General features: G+C 42.4%; 1 protein-coding gene across 6 annotated transcripts in view; it reads right to left on the bottom strand.

Moving 5' to 3' along the window:
• METTL4 (methyltransferase 4, N6-adenosine) overlaps window positions 1-22,640 on the bottom strand; it is a 192,549-nt gene that overhangs the window by 106,216 nt on the left and 63,693 nt on the right. For all 6 annotated transcript variants that reach the window (XM_056521658.1, XM_056521659.1, XM_056521660.1 and 3 more), the window contains exons 4-5: window positions 8,114-8,180; window positions 522-696 (exon numbers count right to left, since the gene is read on the bottom strand). In XM_056521658.1, coding sequence (XP_056377633.1) covers window positions 522-696; window positions 8,114-8,180 — 242 coding nt within the window. The remainder of the gene's footprint in view (window positions 1-521; window positions 697-8,113; window positions 8,181-22,640) is intronic.

Raw genomic sequence — 22,640 nt, 5'->3', positions numbered from 1 at the left:
GTTTTTCTATTGCTTAATAACGTTAAAACAAAAATAAGTCTGGGGCTACATAGTGATTATCACCATGAAGGGTGCCTTGCAACCAAAAATTACAGTGCAGTTACTGGGTTGTGTCGGAGTTTAGGTAACTGAGGTCACGTTGCGACACAAAGTGGCCGCAAATTGGTCCTCATTTTGTTAAGTATTTTAGCCAAAACCAAGAGTGGAACAGACATCGAGAATAGACGACTAGAAAGATTAGCACCTTTTTCCTGTGTTTTGGACTCAATCCTTTATTTGGCTAAAAATACTGACCAAAATGAGGACCAAATACTGGTCAAAATACTATATGTAAACACAAACATAAGTTATCCTAAGCAGAGCATTCACTCTTATTAGCTATTCTGCATTATCTACAAAACAGTATATTACATATAATAGTAGAACAGAACAGGGCACAAAACAAAGGAGAGGGTAAGCAAGAATAGAACATCCTATTTACAGAGGAAAGGAAAGGCTTCTGGAGCATAATGGTACCTTACCTTTACCCAATGCCATTCTGCTAGACTTCTGATAGACCAATGGGGATACAACTCTTCCTTGACAAATCTCAAATGTTTCTGCCTATTGGTCACCCAAGTTATAACAAGGCAATCTGGGGCAGCCATAGCAGGTATAGGAAGTTCTTTAATTTTCGAAGGAGATAAAGAATTATATCTAAAAAAGAAAAAAAAGTTACTATACTTAACATTTAACAGTGTCATACAAAGTTGTATTTAAAGCAGAAGTCTATATTAGAGGGAATCAGATATATGTTCATTTCCAGCACAGGAGAGATTTTAGTTTTCAACAATCAAATACAAGACAACAGTGCCACCTTGTGGTGGCCAAGATCAATTCATTCATCATGTCCTCCCATTGTTTACGTCTAATTCCTACTCCGTGATGACTGATGTGAGTGCGGTAGAATAAAAATAGTGCAAATAGATGGTAAAGTGCTCTCAGAGGCCACTGTAGATGCTTAAATAATTCAAAGTACAGCATCTTTAAAAGGGTGCATTTTAAGAATGTTGTTAAAAAAAGAAAGTGTACAAATATAGACTTCTAAGATATTCAAGGGTGAGTGGCGAGCAGAAAAAAAAACAAAAAAAAAAAAAACATTCATGATAGCATAGAACTGTTAAGGGGAAAAATGCCTAAGCTTGTTAGCAAAACCAAGGGAACAATGTCTAATGGCATAAATGGTGTATAATGTGCATTGTTACCAGCGCATCTATTATTCATTAGTTTAGGAAATGTAAACTACACATGAATGAATGGATGGACGGAAGGATGGACACACAAACAGGTCCTATCACTTGGGCTATAAAGTAAAAAAAATAAAAATAAAATAAAACTAATCTCTACCCTCCATGCCTTTTACACTGTCTATAGAGCAGTGTTTCCCAACCAGGGTGCCCCCAGCTGTTGCCAAACTACAACTCCCAGCATGCCCGGACAGCCGTTGGCTGTCCGGGCATGCTGGGAGTTGTAGTTTTGCAACAGCTGGAGGCACCCTGGTTGGGAAACACTGCTCTATAGATAGGGTTCAGTGATTCATTTCAGGCTGGGCAGCCAAAGTAAAGTGTAGGAGTTGACCTTTACCCTATTCAACAAGCAGGTAGAAGAAAATCTTCATTATATTGTAAATATTCCACCATAATCCATCCATCTTGACCTAAATGTATCTAGAGATAGGCTTTCTGTTCAAGTAAAAGTGAAAAGTACTGTACATGATGCAATATGAAGTGAAAGGCCAAGGTGTGGAGAGCGGCTTTTCTCCACATGCCCAGAAATACATCACATATATACCCAATCACATTTACATAATCTCTGTAAAAGTAAAGCTGAAAAGGTTCAGCAACCTGAAAGATCAGGTCAAGAAGCCCTCAATGAATTCTACATTCTCTATAGTTTCCCTGCAGTATGACAGCAGATACTTATTTCTCTCTGACAACCTGGAGCCACTGCACCATTTGCAGGATAAATAGTCTTTATTCTGCTACAGATTTTTTTGTTTTTGTTTTTAGGGAATTTAATTTCCCCGATGCTACTCTGCTCCTTTATTCGATCACTCCCACCTATAAGCAGAGCCTTCCCATTAACCCCTTAAGGACTCAGGGTTTTTCAGTTTTTGCATTTTAGTTTTTTCCTCCTTACCTTTTAAAAATCATAACCCTTTCAATTTTCCACCTAAAAATCCATATTATGGCTTATTTTTTGCGTCGCCAATTCTACTTTGTAGTGACATTAGTCATTTTACCCAAAAATGCACGGCGAAACCGAAAAAAAAAAATCATTGTGCGACAAAATCGAAGAAAAAAAATTTCATTTTGTAACTTTTGGGGCTTCCGTTTCTACGCTGTGCATATTCCGGTAAAAATGACACATTATTCTGTAGGTCCATACTGTTAAAATGATACCCTACTTATATAGGTTTGATTTTGTCGCACTAATGGAAAAAATCTTAACTACATGCAGGAAAATTTATACGTTTAAAAATGTCATCTTCTGACCCCTATAACTTTTTTATTTTTCCACGTACAGGGCGGTATGAGGACTAATTTTTTGCGTCGTGATCTGAAGTTTTTATTGGTATGATTTTTGTTTTGATCTGACTTTTTGATCACTTTTTATTCATTTTTTTAATGGTATAAAAAGTGACCAAAAATGCGCTTTTTTTGACTTTGGAATTTTTTTGCGCGTACGCCATTGACCGTGCGGTTTAATTAATGATATATTTTTATAGTTCGGACATTTATGCGCGCGGCGATAACACATATGTTTATTTTATTTATTTTTTTTACACTGTTTTAGTTTTTTTTATGGGAAAAGGGGGGTGATTCAAACTTTTATTAGGGAAGGGTTTAAATGACCTTTATTAACACTTTTTTTTTTACTTTTTTTTGCAGTGTTATAGGTCCCATAGGGACCTATAACACTGCACACACTGATCTCCTATGCTGATCACTGGCGTGTATTAACACGCCTGTGATCAGTGTTATCGGCGCTTGACTGCTCCTGCCTGGATCTCAGGCACGGAGCAGTCATTCGCCGATCGGACACAGAGGAGGCAGGTAAGGGCCCTCCCGGTGTCCTGCAAGCTGTTCAGGACGCCACGATTTTACCGCGGCGGTCCCGAACAGCCGGGTCACTTTCACTTTAGAAGCGGCGGTCAGCTTTGACCGCCGCTTCTAAAAGGGTTAATACCGCACATCGCCGCGATCGGCGATGTGTGGTATTAGCCGCGGGTCCCGGCCGTTGATGAGCGCCGGGACCGACGCGATATGATGCATGATCGCGGCGTACCCGCTTCATATCGCGGGAGCCGGCGCAGGACGTAAATATATGTCCTGCGTCGTTAAGGGGTTAAAGGGGTATTCCAGCAAAAAACTTATATATATATATATATATATATATATATATATATATATCTGGCTCTAGAAAGTTAAACAGTTTTGTAAATTACTTCTATTAAAAAATCTTAATCCTTTTAGTACTTATGAGCTTCTGAAGTTAAGGTTGTTCTTTTCTGTCTAAGCACTCTCTGATGGCACGTGTCTCGGGAAACGCCCAGTTTAGAAGCAAATCCCCATAGCAAATTTAATAGAAGTAATTTACAAATCTGTTTAACTTTCTGGAGCCAGTTGATGTAAAAAAAATTTTTTTTCCTGGATAACCCCTTTAAAGTAATTGAGAGAATTGTAACCTGCATATTACCAACCTAACCTACTTAGATTCATCTGCACTTAAGAAATGTGTACTACCATTGGAGCTAGCGCCAGTATTCTTCTAATAGTATATAATATATTTAGAATACATTGTGTATATACACCGATCTGCCATTAAAGGGGTACTCCACTGCCCCAGTGTTAGGGGAAAAAAAATTCTGAACACTTGGAGCGGGCGGCAGGGTCGGCCACGCCCCCTCCTGACATCACACCTCGCCCCCTCAATGCAAGTCTGTGGGAGGGGGCGTGGCGGCTGCCACGCCCCCTCTCATAGACTTTCATTAAGGGGGCGTGATGTGATTAGTAGTGTGGCCGTGATGTCACGACCCCGCCGCCCGCACCCAGCAGTGCTAAACAAAAGCCGGGTGCTGCACAGAAATCACGGGGGTAGATAGGAGATAGATAGATAGATAGATAAGAGATATATGAGATAGATATAAGATAGATAGAAAGATATATGAGATAGAGAGATGGATAGATAAATATGAGAGATTGATAGATAGGAGAGATAGATAGATAAATAGGAGGGAGATAGATAGACCTCTTCCTGTTTCTTGTGGTCAACTCATCACACTGCTGCTCTGCAACATCCCGCGTTGCCCAGCGATTAGCTAAGTGACAAAGCAGTGTAACAAGACGACCACAGGAAGAGGACTGGAGCGGTGCTTCTGCGGGCTAACGGACACTGACGTCAGCGCCGCTCATGAATATTCATCCCTCCCTCTGGTTAGGAGCAGCAAAGAGAGGGAGAACAGGAGGGATGAATATTCATGAGCGGCGCTGACATCAGTGTCAGTTAGCCCACAGAAGCACCGCCTTTGCCAGTTACAGCAGGATATACACAGAGATTAAAACTACAATTGCGGGCGAACGGCGGCACGGATCAGATCAAGGTAGGGCTCGTTTTAATCAGCGTCTCCCGCACTATCCACCAATACCTGTGGATAGTGCGGGAGAAAATGTGACAGTTTTCCTTTAAGGACCTAGGTTTCTCATACATTTTTGCACGCATATGTATACTAATAAGTACAATCTACATTAAAAGTATAATTGTCTGTTTTAGATTAACTCTGCTGACACAATTCAAAGACAGCAATTCAGATACACAGACTTGAACTTTATCTTTCTCCTAATACTTATTAACATGAATGTACTCTTGTAAAAAGTGTCCCAGCTTCTGCTGCATTTTCCAATTCCACAAAAATAGCCACAAGAAGATTTGTATTACATGTGGATTTTGCTGAAGATACACTACAGATTTTACACTGTACATTAACTCAAGACAACAAAGACATTTGTCATTCTTATATTTTCGTTCTTTCCTTCCTTCCTTGCTTTCAAGATCCATAACTCTTTTTTTCCCCCATCTAAAGAAAGCTTTTCTTCTTTCTAGACTTTGTAAAGACACCTTTCATTTTTTTTCCCCATAAAATATCCTGTGGAACCTGAGAAAAGGAGTTCAGGTGAATCGGGAAAAAAAAAAATTTAAAGTGTGTGTTTGGGGGGGCTCACATTTACTAGGTGATAAATTCAACATGCTAACTGTATTCTTTAGGTCAGTATGGTTACAACAATATCCATTGCGTATAGTTTTTGTTAGGTTTTACTGGTTTAAAAAAAAATTGAAAAAAATGCTCTGAACTGTCATATTCTAATTCATAGAGCTCATTTTTTACTCCAGCTCTACATATTTGGCATAGATCATATTTGGGATGTGACCAAAAGGCTAGGTTTCCACTTGGTTTATTTTTTCACCAGCAAAACTGTCACTGGTTTTTCCTTGCGTTTTTTACTGGTGTGTGCAAACACAATTTTATTTTTCACTGCCTTCAGGGTACCACTCCGTGGGTCATACGGAATGTAAGGAGGAAAGTATTGATGCATAGCATCAATACTTACCTCCACCGGCCGCATAGTATAATGCACAAATGTATACTATACAGGAGCTGGGTCTCCCATCACTATGCTGACGGGACTCACAGCGGGGCTGAGCTGTGCATGCAGATATACAGCCACGAACACAGCTGATGGTAAGCAGGATATATATATATACACGTTATATACCTCTACCCAGCAAGAATTTACAGTAAAAACAGCGATCTGTATACGTTGCTGGCTTACCGTAACCCCTTACTTGGCTGTGCATTATGCGCCAGCCCAGCAAGGAAAGAGTTAACTTGTGCTGCTGAGCAGCACTGGTTAATTCTTTGTGGGGTATACAGTATATAATGCCATCTATAGATAGCTGTATATACTGTATACAGTCACCAGACAATCACTTACCACCCCTGGCTTCTGTCCCATCCTGGTCTGGTGTAGCCCCACCTCCTGGTGATTATGTCACTAGAGGCGGGGCTACAGTCAGGAGACAGAGTGGTAAGTATGGCTCTATTCTCTATGCCTTTTTCACAGTGTGAGCAGACGCTTTCTGGCAGTGTCTTTCCAAACAGGGAGCTTCCAAGTGTTGCTCAACCACAACTTTATCATTTCCAGACAGTAAAAGGCTGTCTAGAAATGATAGAGGTTGTAATTTAGCAACAGCCAAAAGGTTCTCTGTTTGGGAACACACTATATTATGAGTGTTTAGGGCGAACTCCCTAAATGTACAAACCTATTTTCATGTTTTTGTGATCTTCTTGTTTCAGATACCTATATACAATGGACTACGTCGGAATCTGCTTCGATGACCAGCATTTTTTTCTTCTTTTCTTCTTTTAATAAAATTTTTTAACCTGTTGTGTCAATGTCAGGAACTGTCCAGAGTAGGAGAAAATTCCCATAGCAAACCTATCCTGCTCTGGACAGTTCCTGAAACAGACAGAAGTGTCAGCAGAGAGGATTGTGGTCAGACAGAAAAGAAATTAAAAAATAAAAGAACTTCCTGTGGGGCATACAGCAGCTGGTAAGAACTGGAAGGATTAAGATTTTAAATAGAAGTAGTTTACAAATCTGTATAACAACTTTCTGGCACCAGTTGATTTAAAAAAAAAATTGTTTTCCGCCGGAGTACCCCTTTAAATTTAATTGTCAGGCTTAGTAGTGGAAGCTGTCTCAAAGACGGAGCTGAGCCTGCTTCTTAATTAATCGTGAACTACACAAAACCTTCCCTTTCTGTACAGATTAAAGTAGAAAAAAAAGTGGAGTGAGTTTTCTTCATTATCTACTTCACTAGGGTCAAGTGTTTTTTCTTACTGGCTCTCTGTACAGATTGTTTACTGCCAGAAAGCCACCTCAGGACTCCATTTCTCATTAGAGGTTCCTGTACAGGTGGATTACTTCCAGCTGCCCACTTCAGGACCCCTACTCTCATCTGAGGCTCCTCACACCTTGGTTACACCTTTCATCAGAATTAATTGGCCTCAGCACCTGTGCTGACTTGGGACGAAGGCCAGGTGGGGATGAGAGGCCCCACTAACATACCTGCCTTTTATTCCATAAAATTCCAGGCCCAATAACAGGGCTTACCAAATTCCCAAGCAAGCAAAGTCTTGCCAAGGATTTTACTTATACTAATAATTCTTTAATAATACTTTATTTTATATAGCGAACACTAGGGATAGACCGATTATCGGTTTTGCCTATATAATCGGTCGATAATCGCGATTTTGGACATTATCGGTATCGGCAATTACCTTGCCGATAAGGCCCCAGGCCAGAGACGACCATCGCCGCCGCTGCCCCATTGCCTCCCCCCATCCTCTGCCCACATACCGCCGCCGCCCCATCGCCTCCCCCCATCCCCAGTGTTATAATTACCTGTTCCCAGGGTCCGTGATCCTTCTGGCTCCTGCGCTATTGCTGTGCCGGCGCTGTGTAATGACGAGCGACTTCCCCAATGCGACGTCACCGTCGGTGCGCACAGTGACAGCGCAGGACTCAGACGGAGCCAGAAGGGTCGCGGACCCCCGGGAACAGGTAATTAGAACAACGGGGAGGCGATGGGGTGGCAGCGGCGGTATGTGGGCAGAGGATGGGGGGGAGGCAATGGGGCAGCGGCGGTACGTGGGCAGAGGATTTGGGGGGGGGGGTGATGGGGCAACTGTGGTGGTTGGACTCAGGACCCCAGGACAGGCAGGAGGAGAGAAGCGGGTGGCGGCGGTCTCTGGCACCGCAAAAGCCGCTGCAGTTCATTGATTTAAAGCGCCCGCTTTAAATCATTGATTTGCAACGGCTTCTGCCCCGCCGGGGGGGGGTTGAAATAGCCTATAACTTATATCGGTATAAGTTATCGGCTATCGGCCTGAAAGGTGACAGATTATCGGTATCGGCCATAAAAAACTGAGGTAATTTAATGTGATGTACATGTAAAAGTAATTTATTATGAAGAAAAAAAACACTGGAAAAGATAATAAGCCGAAGATTACCTTTTACTCCTCTTGACCGATTTATTTTCCCAGGGTGGATCAATTACTATGATACCATATTTTTTATCTGAAAAGGGAGAATAGTTGAATTAAAGAAACAAATCTCTTGACATGAAATTAAAAGGGATTTTACAATTAATATATTCCTAGTGGTCAGCTCTAAGAAGAAGTATGTAGTAGTGCTTGAAACGTACATTCAAGTAAATACTGCTGAGCTGTAATACCCGACACAATAACATACACAAAAATGATGTGGATAGATAGTACAGAAAGGAGTGCCCCTGCGTATTTTAGTGTCAAACATATCAAGTTTATTGAGAATGCAAGAAGCACATGGATATATAACATATGAACTAATCGGGATGCAACCCGAAGCAAGTATAGGTCAAATGAAGGCATCAAAAGTAAAACACATAAAAAAACAAGAACATTGTGGGTCTGAGATCAGTATCTAAAGTCCGATCAGCAAAGCGTCAATAACAAGCAAAATAAAGGCACAGTACGGTTGGGTGACTATGATAGGGACAATGAGTAACGCACGTCAGGGCAATAAGAGGAAGACTGCCAGGGTGACCACACCCTATTATAATCATCAACGAGGTCCGACCTCATGGCGTTTATTTTTTCCAGAATCAACATGGAGTTGACCCTCTCTATCACCCTATCTATGGATAACACTGGGGTCTTCCAGCTGGAGGCTATGTGGACACGGGCTGCGAGTAAAATGAATTGTGCTAAACGAAACTGGCTGTTGGGCATCCTGCACGGCCGCCTGCTAAAAAGACAAAAGGTGGGATGAAGAGGACAGCGAAAGGTAAGTACAGAGTGAAGGATAACCAGGACGGATGACCAGAAGGATCTCGCCACCCTGCACGTCCACTAAGTGTGAAGCATGTCGCCCAAAGAGTCGCATCCCCTAAAACAAGTGGGTGAGGATGAGGATAGATAGCGTGTAGGCGCGTCGGTACATAGTAAACCCTGTGAAGAATCTTCAATGAGGTCTCCGTAAGGGAGACCTGCCAGCTACCCCTACTCAGTATGACACAGCAGTCCTGCCATATGTTTAGAGGTAGAACAATCTGAAAGTCAGCCTCCCACTATAGCATGAAAGGTAATTTAGTGTCAGGAGGGGGGGCGTTTAACATGCCATAGATAATGGAGAGTAGACCCCTCCGGGACGGGGTGTAAAGCATAAGACGTTCAAACCTAGAGAGGATAGGGATTAGGGAAAACAGAGTGTAGGAACGAGAACACTTGGTGTGTTCGGAAATGTTCCGACGACGGAGGATGATACTGGTCACTAAACTCTGTCAGGGAAAGTATCCTACCGTGAACATGGAATTTATTGGCAACATTAAGTTTATGATCAGTCCACCAAGAGAAGCTCGACAGGTCTATCCCAGGTTGGAAGAAAGGGTTGCTTGGAATAGGAAGGAGTGGGGAAGAGCCGGCTTGCAGAGAAAAGCGGAAATGGACCAGTCGCCAAAGGGAGAGAGAGTGAAGAGTGAGCAGTGCAGAGTACGGGACATGTTTAGCAACTGGAAGTGTGGACCACATCAGGGAGAGGAAAGAGTGCGGAGCTATGAGAGAGGACTCTAGATGTACCCACATCGGAACCGCACCCTCAGCTAAAAACCACGCCAATTGGCCCAGTCTGGCTGCATAGTAGTATTTCTGGGAGTTGGGTACCGATAGGCCGCCCAACCGTTTATGATAGTACATGACAGAAAGCGCAATTCTGGGGTGTTTGGAACTCCAGATAAACCTAAACACATCAGTTTGTAGGGCTTTAATATCCACCATCAAGACAGGGACCGGCAGGGTACGGAACAGGTATAGCAACCTGGGCAGAACCATCATCTTCACAGTCTGCACCCTGCCGATCCAAGACAAATGAGGCAGGTCCCATGCGCGTAAATCCTTTCTAATGGCTCTATAAGCCGGGGGGTAGTTAGAACCGTACAAGGAAGCAATTGCTGGAGTTAGGCATATACCTAGATAGGAAAGGTGATGTGTGGGGTCTGGAAAGTCAAAATTCAAGGAGATCAGTTTTTGGGTAAGCGAGGGGGTACCGAGATATAGAGTCTCAGACTTAGAGGTATTAACCCGCAGGCCCATGAAAGTAGAGAAGGTAGCAAGAACACCGAACAGATTGGGTAAAGAGGAAAAGGGTGAGACAGGGAAAGAAGGAGGTAATCGGCGAAGAGACTCAATTTATGTGTTATGGGGCCTATAGTGATACCCATAATTTCGGGAGTGCTCTGGATGAGAGTCGCCAGGTGTTCCATGGCTAAAGCAAACAATGCCGGAGATAAAGGGCACCCCTGGCGAGTGCCCCTCCTGATGGTAATAGGCGTGGGACATGAGGTAGGGAGCTTTAGGTACGCAGAGGGAGTGGAGTATAGCAATTGTACAATATGTAGGAAAGGCCCAGTGAACCCAAAGGTTCTCAACACCCCCCAAAGAGATCCATGAGACACTATCGAAAGCTTTTTCGATGTCTAGCGCTAACAACATTAAAGGGGAGGAGGTAGAGGAAGCCCAGTGGAGTACACCCAACACTTTACTGATGTTGTCGGCCGCCTGTCTACCAGGTATGAAACCAACCTGGTCAGCATGAATCAGGCGGGGCAGGAATTTATTAACCCAATGTGCGAGTATGGAAGTCAATATTTTAGTGTTGAGGTTAATAAGGGAAATGAGACGGTAATTAGAGACAACAGATGGGTCTTTTAAGGGCTTGGGAATTACCGTGATCAAAGCGTCCAAATATTCAGAGGGCAAATGGGACGCCCGAAACAGGCTATTAAATAAGGAGACCAGGTGGGGTAAGAGTATTAGGGAAAACTTCTTGTAGTAGATGGCCGATAGGCCATCCGGGCCAGGGGCCTTGCCTAATTTCAGGGATGCAATAGTATCAGAGACCTCCTCGTAGGTAAACGGGGATTCTCTATCTGTGTCAGTGAGGGAGAGGAGGTAAGATAGCAAGCGAGAGGAGATAGTAGGCGACTGAGTAGGAGCAGAATAGAGTCTAGAGTAGAAAGAATGGAATGCCTCATAAATGCGTTCGGGGTGCGATGTCTTGGAACCAGGGTGCGTCTGGACAGCGTGAACATAATTAAGTCTCTGACGTCGTCGCAACATGTTCGCAAGCAACTTGTCATGCTTATTAGCGTACCGGTAGTAAGAAGCTTTAATCCATCGTAGGGCTTTCTCAACCCCGTGCGACAGCACTGCGTCCAGCCGCAGCCTGGTCTCCTTGATGGCTTGATGGAGATAGAGGGATGGGTTTCGTTGGTGAGCCAAAGTAAGACGTGCTAATTTATCTTGTAATGTAGTCTGGTGTCTAACGCGGTCCCTCTTCAACTTTGAAGCAAGAGAAATGAGTCGCCCCCTAATGAACGCTTTGTGGGCGGACCACACCCAAATTGGGTCAGAACTAGATGAGGCATTAATGGAGAAGTAGGAAGACAGGTCCTCCATCACAGATTGTTTGACCACGGGGTTGGTCATCATAGACTCATTGAGTCGCCACTTAAATGGAGAAATGGGTCCGCCCACAAAGTCCATCACCGAGTATACAATATCATGGTTGGACCACGACGAGGGCACATGTCTAGTATAGAGAATGTTAGGCAAGGAGGGGGTGTTCAAAAGCAGCCAGTCAATACGTGTGTAATGCTGCTGTGAGGGGGAGTAGTACGTGTAACCCCTAGTCTGTCCATTATGCTCTCGCCATGCGTCCACAAGCTGCAGGGATCGGAAAACAGTGGACAGGCGCTTTTGCAGGGCCCTAGACCTAGTGAGTGGGCAGGGGAAGATCTGTCCAGTACCCCCATTATAAACTAAGTTAAAGTCCCCGGCCCACAGGAGAATATTGTAGGTGTAAGACAATAGGAGGGAGCAAAGTGAAAAAAAGAAAGTGAGAGGAGCAGATGTAGGAGCATAAGAGTTGAGTAAGCACACCTGCTTACCGTACAGGGAACCCAACAGCAGCACATATCTACCTTCCTCATCGTGGTGGACTCGCTGGACCTCTAGAGCGAAAGAATTATGGAGACATTAAACAGAAACATACACTCTAGAGTATTGCGGATGGATATGTGCAGGACGAGAGGAGGAGAAATTAGTCTCCTGCAGGAAAATGACGTCCGGCCTGTGTTTATAATAGTCCCTGAAAGCCTTTTCTCTCTTGGCAGGGGAGTTGAAACCCCTGACGTTATGTGATAAAATGCGACACATATGAAAAGGTAGAGCAGTCCGTAGATATAGCGCAACCGTCCATGCATCAAGTTCCGCAGATAGCCACTAACCCACAAGCAAACAGAAAATCAAACATACAGGTAACATAAACTGGAACCGGAGAAGTCACTAGGAAAGCAGAGTCGCTTATTAGGGCGACCCTACATACTTCCATCCTCGTAAGAGGTCGTATGGTACATCAGTCCAGTCCCGCCTGCCTCCAGAATAAAGGGGAGTCCAAATAATGGAGCCTGTAGATCCAGTACGACCCATATATATTAAGGGTCGGCCGGAGGTCCAAGACGACGTTGGGATCTACGCTGCGGGGATGGTACTTTGGTCCAGGTCCTGGACGGTCTGGGGCCTCTCTGGGGGAGAGCTTCCGAGGGCTGAGGTACGGGGGCCACCCAGCTGATCCCTTCCTTAGTCAGGGCGTCCTGAGCCTCCGATAGAGTGCGAACTTGGTAAGTGCGGCCCTTAATCTGGTATATTAGGGAGAATGGGAACTCCCATTTATATTTCACGCCGTCACGGCTGAGAGCGAGGGTGATATGGCGGAAGGAGCGGCGCCGCTCAAGGGTCGAGGGCGACAAGTCGGAGACTAGGCAGACCTCGGCGGGCATGCCAGGCAGGGATGTGAGGTTCTGGGCCGCAAATAGGAGGGGGTCTCTCACCTCTGGGTAATGCAGGCGAAGCACCACGTCTCTAGGGATGTCGGGAGACCTGGGTTTGCCAAGCACCCTGTGGATGCGGTCCATTCTCAGCATCTCTGGCTCATACTGTGATAGCAGCTCTTGGAACATAGTGTCCACCGCAGATTTGAGGTTAGTCTCTGACTCGGGAAGGCTGCGGATGCGGATATTCGCCCGCCGAGACAGATTCTCCAGATCTTCCAGCTTTAGTTCCAGAGAGGTGAGTTTGAGCGCTTGCGAATCAACATCTTTGCGGTCAGCATCAGCCGCGTCCGCCAGCTCATCAAGCTTGTTCTCGTTGTCCGAGACTCTTTGGCCCAGGTCTTGCAGCTGAGCAGTGAAGTCTGGAACATCTGCTTAATCTGTCAGAACATGTCTGTAGTGGACATCTGTTCCGGTGCGATCTCCTCCTCAACCTCCGACGCCATCTCAGAACACAGAGAGGATGCGGTCGCCGCCATGTTGGGAGGAGGCGAGGCTCTGAATAAGTCCGGAATAGATTGGGAGAGACCCTGGGAGAGCTTTCTGTTCCGCTTCTGAGTGGACCGGGGCATATCAGACAGCTATATCGGCAGGATTCACCGCTGTAGGAGCCCGTGCGTATTTTAAAGGGTTATCCAGGCACAAAAAAAATAATTATATATGGCTGGGGCAACATGAAAACAGATTTAAAGGGGTACTCCGGTGAAAATAAATTGTTTTCTAATCAACTGGTGCCTAAAAAGGTAAGCAGATTTGTAAGTTACTTATATATATATATATATATATATATATAAATATATATATATATATATATAAAAATATCTCAATAAAGAGCTATGCTGCACTGGCACTGCTGCAACGTCCAAGCAGACTTAGCATACTACCTTTTTTGCTTTTGTACAAGGTAGAGTCACTGGTCGGGTAGGTATACTAGGAGGTGCAATATTCCCATATATGGACAGTAGACAATGTTTCAATGTTCAATGTTTCAAGTTGAAAGAACGAGACTGCACCACCGAGATGCAACCAACACCTTCTTTATTCCGACAAGGACAAGTCCATATGGCAGGGCAACAAGCAGGTGCGTTTTCTGAAATGAGGAGTCAAAATTGTTTTGCACCAAGAGGAATTTTAGACTACTGTGCCAGACTACTGAATAAGTGCTAGACTGTGAAAGAGGGAGTTTAGGAAAAGCTGCACCAACAGACTACTTTTTATATGCCAAGCACTATTTCCCACTTACCCCTACCAGTTATTTTCCTCCTTGCCTTTCTATCATCAAAAAACATCCACAATTTATCCAACCTGTAACCCACAAGGCCTCTGCCAATGTGTGTCTCCTTCCTTTCCCTTTCCTGCATAGAGCCTCTTGCAATCCAATAGGTGCGGAGAGATGTGGCTCACCCTGGGTGATAGAGTACAATGCCCAGCAAGTTCCATCTATGAGCCCTTTTCTGATAAATGAGACTCATGCATGGAACTTTTAGAGAGTTGTACGGTTGTCTTGGTAACTTACTACCCTGCGAGAACTAGTCTCTTTACACCAATCTTTACAGAATGGGCAGGAGAGACACTCTGGACTTTACACACTTTAACCCTTAATGGTAGTGAACAACGCTACTTCATTGAACAGACTACAAAGCTTCTTTTAATCTATCCCATACTTTTTGCTAATTAACGAGTGAGCAGTAAAAAAAATAGGAATTGTAGCGCTGGATCCGGTCCAAAGTGGAATAACCTGCGGCATTAATCAGTGTATAACTGTAAACTATTTATTAAAGGCACATAACGCGTTTCTGGCGCACAGTGTGCGCCCAGCAGCCGCGATTATCAGACGGCTCCCCGCCACTGCGGGTAGGGGCGCTGCACTGAGACCCTATTTGCCGGAAGCAAGCACATCCTAACAGTGAGTACACTTGCTGGTGCTTTATGCACCCTTTTGCTTTTCAGGTACACATAAGCAGTACACTTATGGGAATTATATTATTTCCCTCTAGGTACCTATGGACTCTTCAGGGCTATGTGAGTGATTATATAAGTGGAATCTATCAGCACTTTTGAGGAATGTTTATTGAAACCATCCATTCTGTGTACGTTTTCTTTACAGATCCACTGATGACAACTAACCCTGTTGCCTAGGAGTCTGTGTCCTGAAATTTTGTATGGGGCACACTATGTATCGGGTGTACCCCTTCTATGAGTAATCATGGTTCTCAGTTCTTAAACATTTTTCTAATTGCATTATTTCTAGTGCTCGGTAGGCTTAGAACAAATAGCCTTCATACCAGTATCTTCTTTAGTTCCCTGATGACACGACACAAATGTGGTAGAAACGCGTTGGGTCTACACTACTAGCATTAGATTGGAATCATTCTTGATAAATCCACATTGACATGTCGTAACCCTTTGATTTATTATTTGGTGTTGGATATAGTTTTGAGCACTCTTATCTGATTACTCTGGTGGCTTTAAACTATAAACATTAAAAGCTAAATTTTATGGAGTTCGCCTCCGATCAGCACAAGAATTATTATTTTTTGTTGATTTTCTTTACCAAACTATTACCCTACATGCTTACAGAAGTTGTGCTCTTAGCGCAACTGGGCAGGGTGAGTGTACCCAGCCTGTATCAATTTTATTGGTGTATTTTGGATATTACACTAGGGGCGCATGTCCTTATTTTCTCTTCTTGGTTTATACTGTTTGCTAACACTTAATAGGTTACCAAGAAGTAGGGAAAAATGGGTGCATGAGTGCAGGATCACACAACACAGGCTTTGTTTGCAGTCTGCTATATGGAGATATATGGGATATGTTAACAAAACAATTTGAAATTTGTAAGGCTGCTTTATTTCTTATTTTAGCCAAAGTAAGCAACAGTAGTGGTAAAAAATTTGACTTGGGAGTCAGAATTATAGATTAGGAGGAAGATTTCCTGACCTGTATTGTAAAGAAGAGATAATGTTGTTCTCACTATGTGGTTCCCCTTTTTGAAACTGACAGTATGATCACTTGCTTATGTGGAGGAATTCAATACATAAAAAACACAATTTTGTGTCTAATGTATTTAAAGGATTAACATAGGTTTACCCAGACAAAGCTTTCAAGAACTAACAATCCATCATAGCAGACATTTATTGGATGTTCCTTAACATTTAAAACAAATTGCTAAATTGTGAGAGCAGTCTGCAGAGATTTGAAGAAGAAAGATGTATTAGTGGGGAGTTATGGACAAATCTAAAACGCAAAGCCTAGAATTTAACACATTAATGACTGTTCATTGACTATTGTAAAGTACAGATCCAAGCAATAAACTATACAGCCATTTGTCCATTAAAATCACTAGGCACAGAATTACATTTTTGCTGGTATACCGGCATATACCAAATATGTACCTACAAAACATAATATGAATGGGGCCAAACTTTAGACAATAACTGCAAATTCATCACTCAGTACAGCCTCGGCTTTCTATGGCACTCCCATTTAGAATGAGGAGAGTGTGTGCGTCTGCAGCATGCACTCCTCTTTTAGGGAGCCGGGTCCCGTTCAGAAGATCATGGGAGGTCCTGGCAGTTGGACTCCCTGCGATCAGACACCTATCCTTTGAATAGGGGATAAGTTGTTTTTCACTGGGCCACCCCTTTAAAACTCAGATAAGCAATGGCCTCACAGAGCACACTTCTCCCTGCCTGGTTAAAACAGGATGGTTTTCTCTCTCTAAACTGTATGTTATACAGTTGCTAAAAATATTAATATGTGAGAATATAGGAGAAATGAGAAAATATACACAAATAAGTTGCTTTACTGTGAAGTCATTAATTTTAGGATATTGCATTATTGACAATTATAGGCAAAGAAAAAGAAAACACAAATGATGAAGTCTTATTGATTGATGATGTCATCACAGCTGTCATACAAGTAAAGTGGGGCTTGAGTCATCAACACTGCATGGATGACTATACCAACTAAAAAGGAGGACAGACAGTTTTTCTCTCCTTCTAATGCAAACAGACATATGCAGTACACCCTTTTATAACTTCTTATGTTTGCCAATGTCAAATAGACATGTAACATGTACAGTATGTGCTTACTTATGGCTTTCACACAAACATATGAGGCACATTTCACAAGGCTGAAACACAGAAGAAACACAGTATGTGCAAAGAAAGGAAACCTATATAAAAGGAGAATGGCTCTCTCGCTTCTTTGACATTTTCTGCCATTTAGAGAGTTAATCCCCCACAAGAGGAGGAGACCATAGGCAGAAACTGCTCAATAGAGAAATATTCTGGATTTTAAATTTAGCCACACGAGTTCCATCAGATCTGAACAAACGCCAAGAAGTAATTTTGCATTTTTAGTGTGTACATATGTGTCTACTGTAAAACATTGGAGTTTGTGCCATAGCTATACATCCTCACCTTTTTAGTATTATTTCTATTATTTTAGTGATTAAGCAGTAATAAAGTTGATGATTTTATTGTATTCTGTGTGTAAGGGGTTAAAGGGGTACTCCAGTGGAACACTTTTTTTTTTTTTTTTTATTAACTGCTGCCAGAAAGTTACCGATTTGTAAATTACTTCTATTAAAAAAAATCTTAATTTTTCCAGTACTTTTTAGCTGCTGAATATTACACAGAGCTCTCTGATGACATCATGAGCAAAGTGCTCTCTGCTGACATTTTAAAAACTGTCCAGAGCAGGAGAAAATTCCCAAACATATGCTGCTTTGGACAGTTCCTAAAATGGACAGAGATGTCAGCAGAGAGCACTGTGTTCCAAAAAGAAAAGAATTTCCTCTGCAATATTCATCAGCTAATAAGTACTGGTAGGATTAAGATTTTTAATAGAAGTAATTTACAAATATGTTTAACTTTCTGGCACCAGTTGATTTAAAAAAAAAAAAGTTTTCCGCTGGAGTACCCCTTTAATACTCCTACTGCTCATGTGTCATGACCCGGATGAATTACCCTCCCTATATAAACCTGTGTATCCATTTCATTAGTGTACGATTAAGAGCGCACCTGCGCTTGAAACGCATCATTTGTCTACGTGAAGTTCTGTGTCTGTTTGGAAATAAATCCATGGTTTTTATGCATCTTCTGAGCTGGATCCGTCCTTTCCTTCTTATATAAAGTAGGGCTCATATGGCCATACTTTGAGCCCTTATTTCTATGTTTAAAGGGGTACTCCGGTGCTTACACATCTTATCCCCTATCCAAAGGATAGGGGATAAGATGCCTGATCGCGGGAGTCCCGCAGCTGGGGACGCCCGGGATCATGCACGGGGCACCCCGTTTGTAATCAGTCCCCGGAGCATGTTCGCTCCGGGTCTGATTACGGTCGACCGCACGGCCGGCAGTGTGTGACGTCACGCCTCCGCCCCCGTGTGACGTCACGCTCCGCCCCTCAATGCAAGCTTACGGGAGGGGGCGTGATAGCTATCACGCCCCCTCCCGTAGGCTTGCATTGAGGGGCGGAGCGTGATGTCACACGGGGGAGGAGGCGTGACGCCACACGCCGCCGGCCCTGTGGTCGCTGGTAATCAGACCCGGAGCGAACATGCTCCGGGGACTGATTACAAACGGGGTGCCCCGTGCATGATCCCGGGCGTCCCCAGCTGCGGAAATCCCGCGATCAGGCATCTTATCCCCTATCCTTTGGATAAGCAGATAAGATGTGTAACCACCGGAGTACCCCTTGAAGGATGTACTGGAGTGGCAACTGGATTTCTATTCTGGGAATTAAAGGCTTTTGGCTTCTTTTTAGATGGGAACTGGCTTACATGGGTATGTTTGCATTCAGATAATTTGAAAAAGTTCCATGGCTGGTAGAAGCCTATGTACTTTCTACCAAAACAATCATTCACATAGATAGAAGCAATTCTGGCACAAAAATGTTTTCAACAAGAGGATCCAAGTAAATTGATGCCTATATTCAGGACTGGGAATAAATTATTCTAAGTCCATTATGTTACCATTGTGTCTGGGAGATGTAGATTCCAACAGTGAGGTTAAAGTTTTGGGCAGAGGGGAACAGTTTGGCTATTTGGGGATACAAACAAAAAAAAATTGGAACGAACATCGTAAATGAAATACTATTCCCCTATTTAAAAATGTTTTTTTTTTTTTAAGGGTACGTTCCCACACAGCGTATTTTGCTGCATATTTGCTGCTGCGTATTTTCCTACCCATTGACTTCAACAGAGAAAATAAAATACGCAGCAGCAAATACGCAGCAAATACGCCGTGTGGGAATGTACCCTAAAAAGCCAAGGTCTGGAGTGAATTGAAAATCTCAAGAGCAGATAAGATTAAAACCATTATTCTTCCTAAAATATTGTTTATATTTGGGGCATCTCCCATTTGGTGTGAAAATCATCTTATCAAGAGGATTATTACAGTATTTAACTCACTTATATGGGGTAGGAAAAGAACTCGAATAAAAGTAGAATATATTTGTGCCTCCCAAGGGACAGAGGTGGATTAGCATTCACAGATATTAGAATGTATTTTTTAGCAGCACAGATTTATTTTATAAAGGATGGCAAAAGTTATCTTTTTAGATTTTTTGATTTGAGAATGTCTGAGAATTACAAAAATGTTTATCAGATCTTGGAGTCGGGACAATTAAGAGGGGAAAGGTGGAGGAAAAATATAATGGTTGAAAGTGTAGTTAAATCATGGGATTTATTTAATAACAAATGGGGAGTAAAGGGAATTTTAGAGGTTGCCCCTTATGGGGAAATCTAAATTTCACAGAGGAAATGCATAAAGTAGAGATGAAAACACTAGGTAGATTAGGGTTTAGACAAAGATGTGTGGCAAAGGGGGAGATTTATTGAGTGGGAAGAGATTAAAAATAGGAGGGAAATAGGAACGGGCACTTGGTTTGAGTGCTGCATATAAAGATGAGTAAGATAAGTATATTAAGAAGCACAATAGATAATGGAGTAACGTTCAGTAGGGTGCCTGAACCCATAAAAATCAGATGCCTTTAAATAATAGTCACAGAATGGTGCAGTTTAATATTGTATATAGGCCATATTATACACCACTGTTTCTGTATAAGATAGGTAAGAGACAAAATGGTAATCGTCCAAAATGTGATAGAATTGAAGCAGGGTTTTTACATATATTATGGGAGTGCAAAAAAAATTCAGGAATTCTGGTCTGATATATAAGGAAATAGGGAAACAAATGTGAATCAATATCATCCCCTCACCTCTCGTTGGATTATTGGGTGAAGAGCCGGAGACGTGTTTGCAAGATTAAATTAATAGGTTGCATAAATTATTATTGGGTGCAAGGTTTTTGATTATCAAAAAATGAATTGCTCCGAATTCTCCTAACAAATATGAATGGATGGGAATGATAAGAAAAGAATACAGAATGTAAGGAGAAGAGTATACAAGACAAATTGATTAAAAAGGAATTTTGTGCAATCTGGGTAAGAGTAGGACATTAGAGTTTTTGTTTTTTGATGAAAAATGAATATGTAATGTAAAATGTATTTGGATTGTAATGTATTAAGAAAAATAGAATGTTTTCAACATATCTGCTACATGTGAATATACTCTTGCAGACTGAGATAAAACCTTGTGTAGTAATATTGTCCATGGAAAAACCTTACAATCCAATGTGAAAGGTATACTGAGAGCAGTAACATCAAGATTTTATTTTTCCCCCAAAAAATGTTGTTGGCTTTGTATTATCCATGCATATAACATCTAGTGCCAAGAATAATAATTCAAGTGTGAGGTACTTAAACACAAAAAAACCAACTATGGAAACCCACACAATGTTACTATCTTTCATCGACATACAATATCAGAACTAACATACTACTGAGTGATTTTTTCCCACCTCAATGACACTGGTATTGTCATATTCCTGACAGATCTTTTACAAGAAGAGTGCAGCAAAAGATTAGAGGCAGATGTGTCTGATGCTTATGGAAATAGCTGTCACACTGGCATGAAATGACATTCTCAGATGTCTGTTTTAATGCCTATCTGTGAACTGAATGAAGAATAATGCTTTGAAAATCTTACAATGCTGTTAATAAAGTATTCTCCAAGCCCAGTTTCAGTCCCAGTCTAAACAGTGCTATGGATTAGACTATAATACGAATAAATCCTGTTCAAAAAGGGCTCGGCGCCACACAGTCTAGTTTAATCTGTTTACGGACCCTGCATTTCTGTCAAAGACAGGGCCATTCTACAGACACCAAGCTCGAGGTACATCATTCTCTACAATGTCATTAAAGACCTCTACTATCATTAAAGACCTCTACTATTAGGAAAACTACTCTTCTACAACCTTGTAATAAAATACCTCTACCCCCAATGTTTCCACTTCTGCATATTCCGATCTTTCTTCCTTATCCAGCTGTTAATGTCCTCTGTATCTTTGAACATATTATTGTCTGTATATGTAAAGAGAACCTGTAAGGCTGCTTAAACTGTGCTATGGGCCATTTAAATAAATTTTTTACTAGAACGTTTCATAGGCCATAGCTTAAAGGGGTACTCCACCCCTAGACACCTTATCCCCTATCCAAAGGATAGGGAATAGGATGTCTGATCGCGGGGGTCCCGCCGCTCAGGACCCCCGTGATCTCTGTGCTGCACCTGACGTTCATTTAGAGCGTTGGGTTCAGTGCTGGAGGCTCGTGACGTCACGGCCACGCCCCCTCAATGCAAGTTAATGGGAGGGGGCGTGGCGGATGTTGGCTCCGTGTGGCGAATGTATGGGGTCCCGCAGCCAAGATCGTGGGGTCCCCAGTGGCAGGACTCCTGCGATCAGAAATCTTAGCCCTTATCCTTTGGATAGGGGATAAGATTTCTAAGGGCAGAGTACCCCTTTAAACTCCAACTTCAAGGGCTCAAACAAGCATGTAACGGAGGTCCATACCAGTTTCATTATATAACGATTCTACATATAGTAAAACTATTATTGCACATAATTGTGTGCATGAGCCTTGCTTCATAATGTATCACTTTTTTCTGCTGATGCTTCCAAATGCAAAACAATATGCACATGATTTAAACTTACACAAGGCTAGTAAGCAAATACATCTCTTTACATGGTCTTTTCAGGCACTAAAGGGTTAACAAAATAATGCTTCCCACTCTGTGATATGACACAGTAATTAAATAAATAAGACTTAAATCATCAATCATAATTACCCCATACAAATGCATGTTGAGTAAATATAACCTAATTATGCTGGCAACAGGGGTGCATCTGTCTATTTGCACTGGCTCACCAGGGAACACATGTAATTCACGCCAATGAACGAAGATTTCCCATAACTATAGGTGGTGTATTATTTTATAAACTCATAGGTTAGCAACCATGTAAATGTGTCCCTTATATTCCCAGGTATAGATGGGGCTTTCCATTTCCACTTCTCCGTCATGTAATTCAGTAATATAATCAGTGTAGAGGACAAGCTTTACCAGGCACATGCTTATAAAGCACAGTCTTCCTTATGGGCTTTGGTGCTCAAATAAGTAAAATGTCTCAGAGTTCTAAAAAGTAGAGGGAGGTGGGACTTGCACTCAGTTTTCTTTATGGGGGTGCATCTTAACTACTGGGGTTGTT

Source organism: Hyla sarda, chromosome 5 (genome assembly GCF_029499605.1).
Source record: "Hyla sarda isolate aHylSar1 chromosome 5, aHylSar1.hap1, whole genome shotgun sequence".
Classification (NCBI taxonomy): Eukaryota; Metazoa; Chordata; class Amphibia; order Anura; family Hylidae; genus Hyla; species Hyla sarda.
This window is presented reverse-complemented; position numbering and strand designations above follow the sequence as displayed.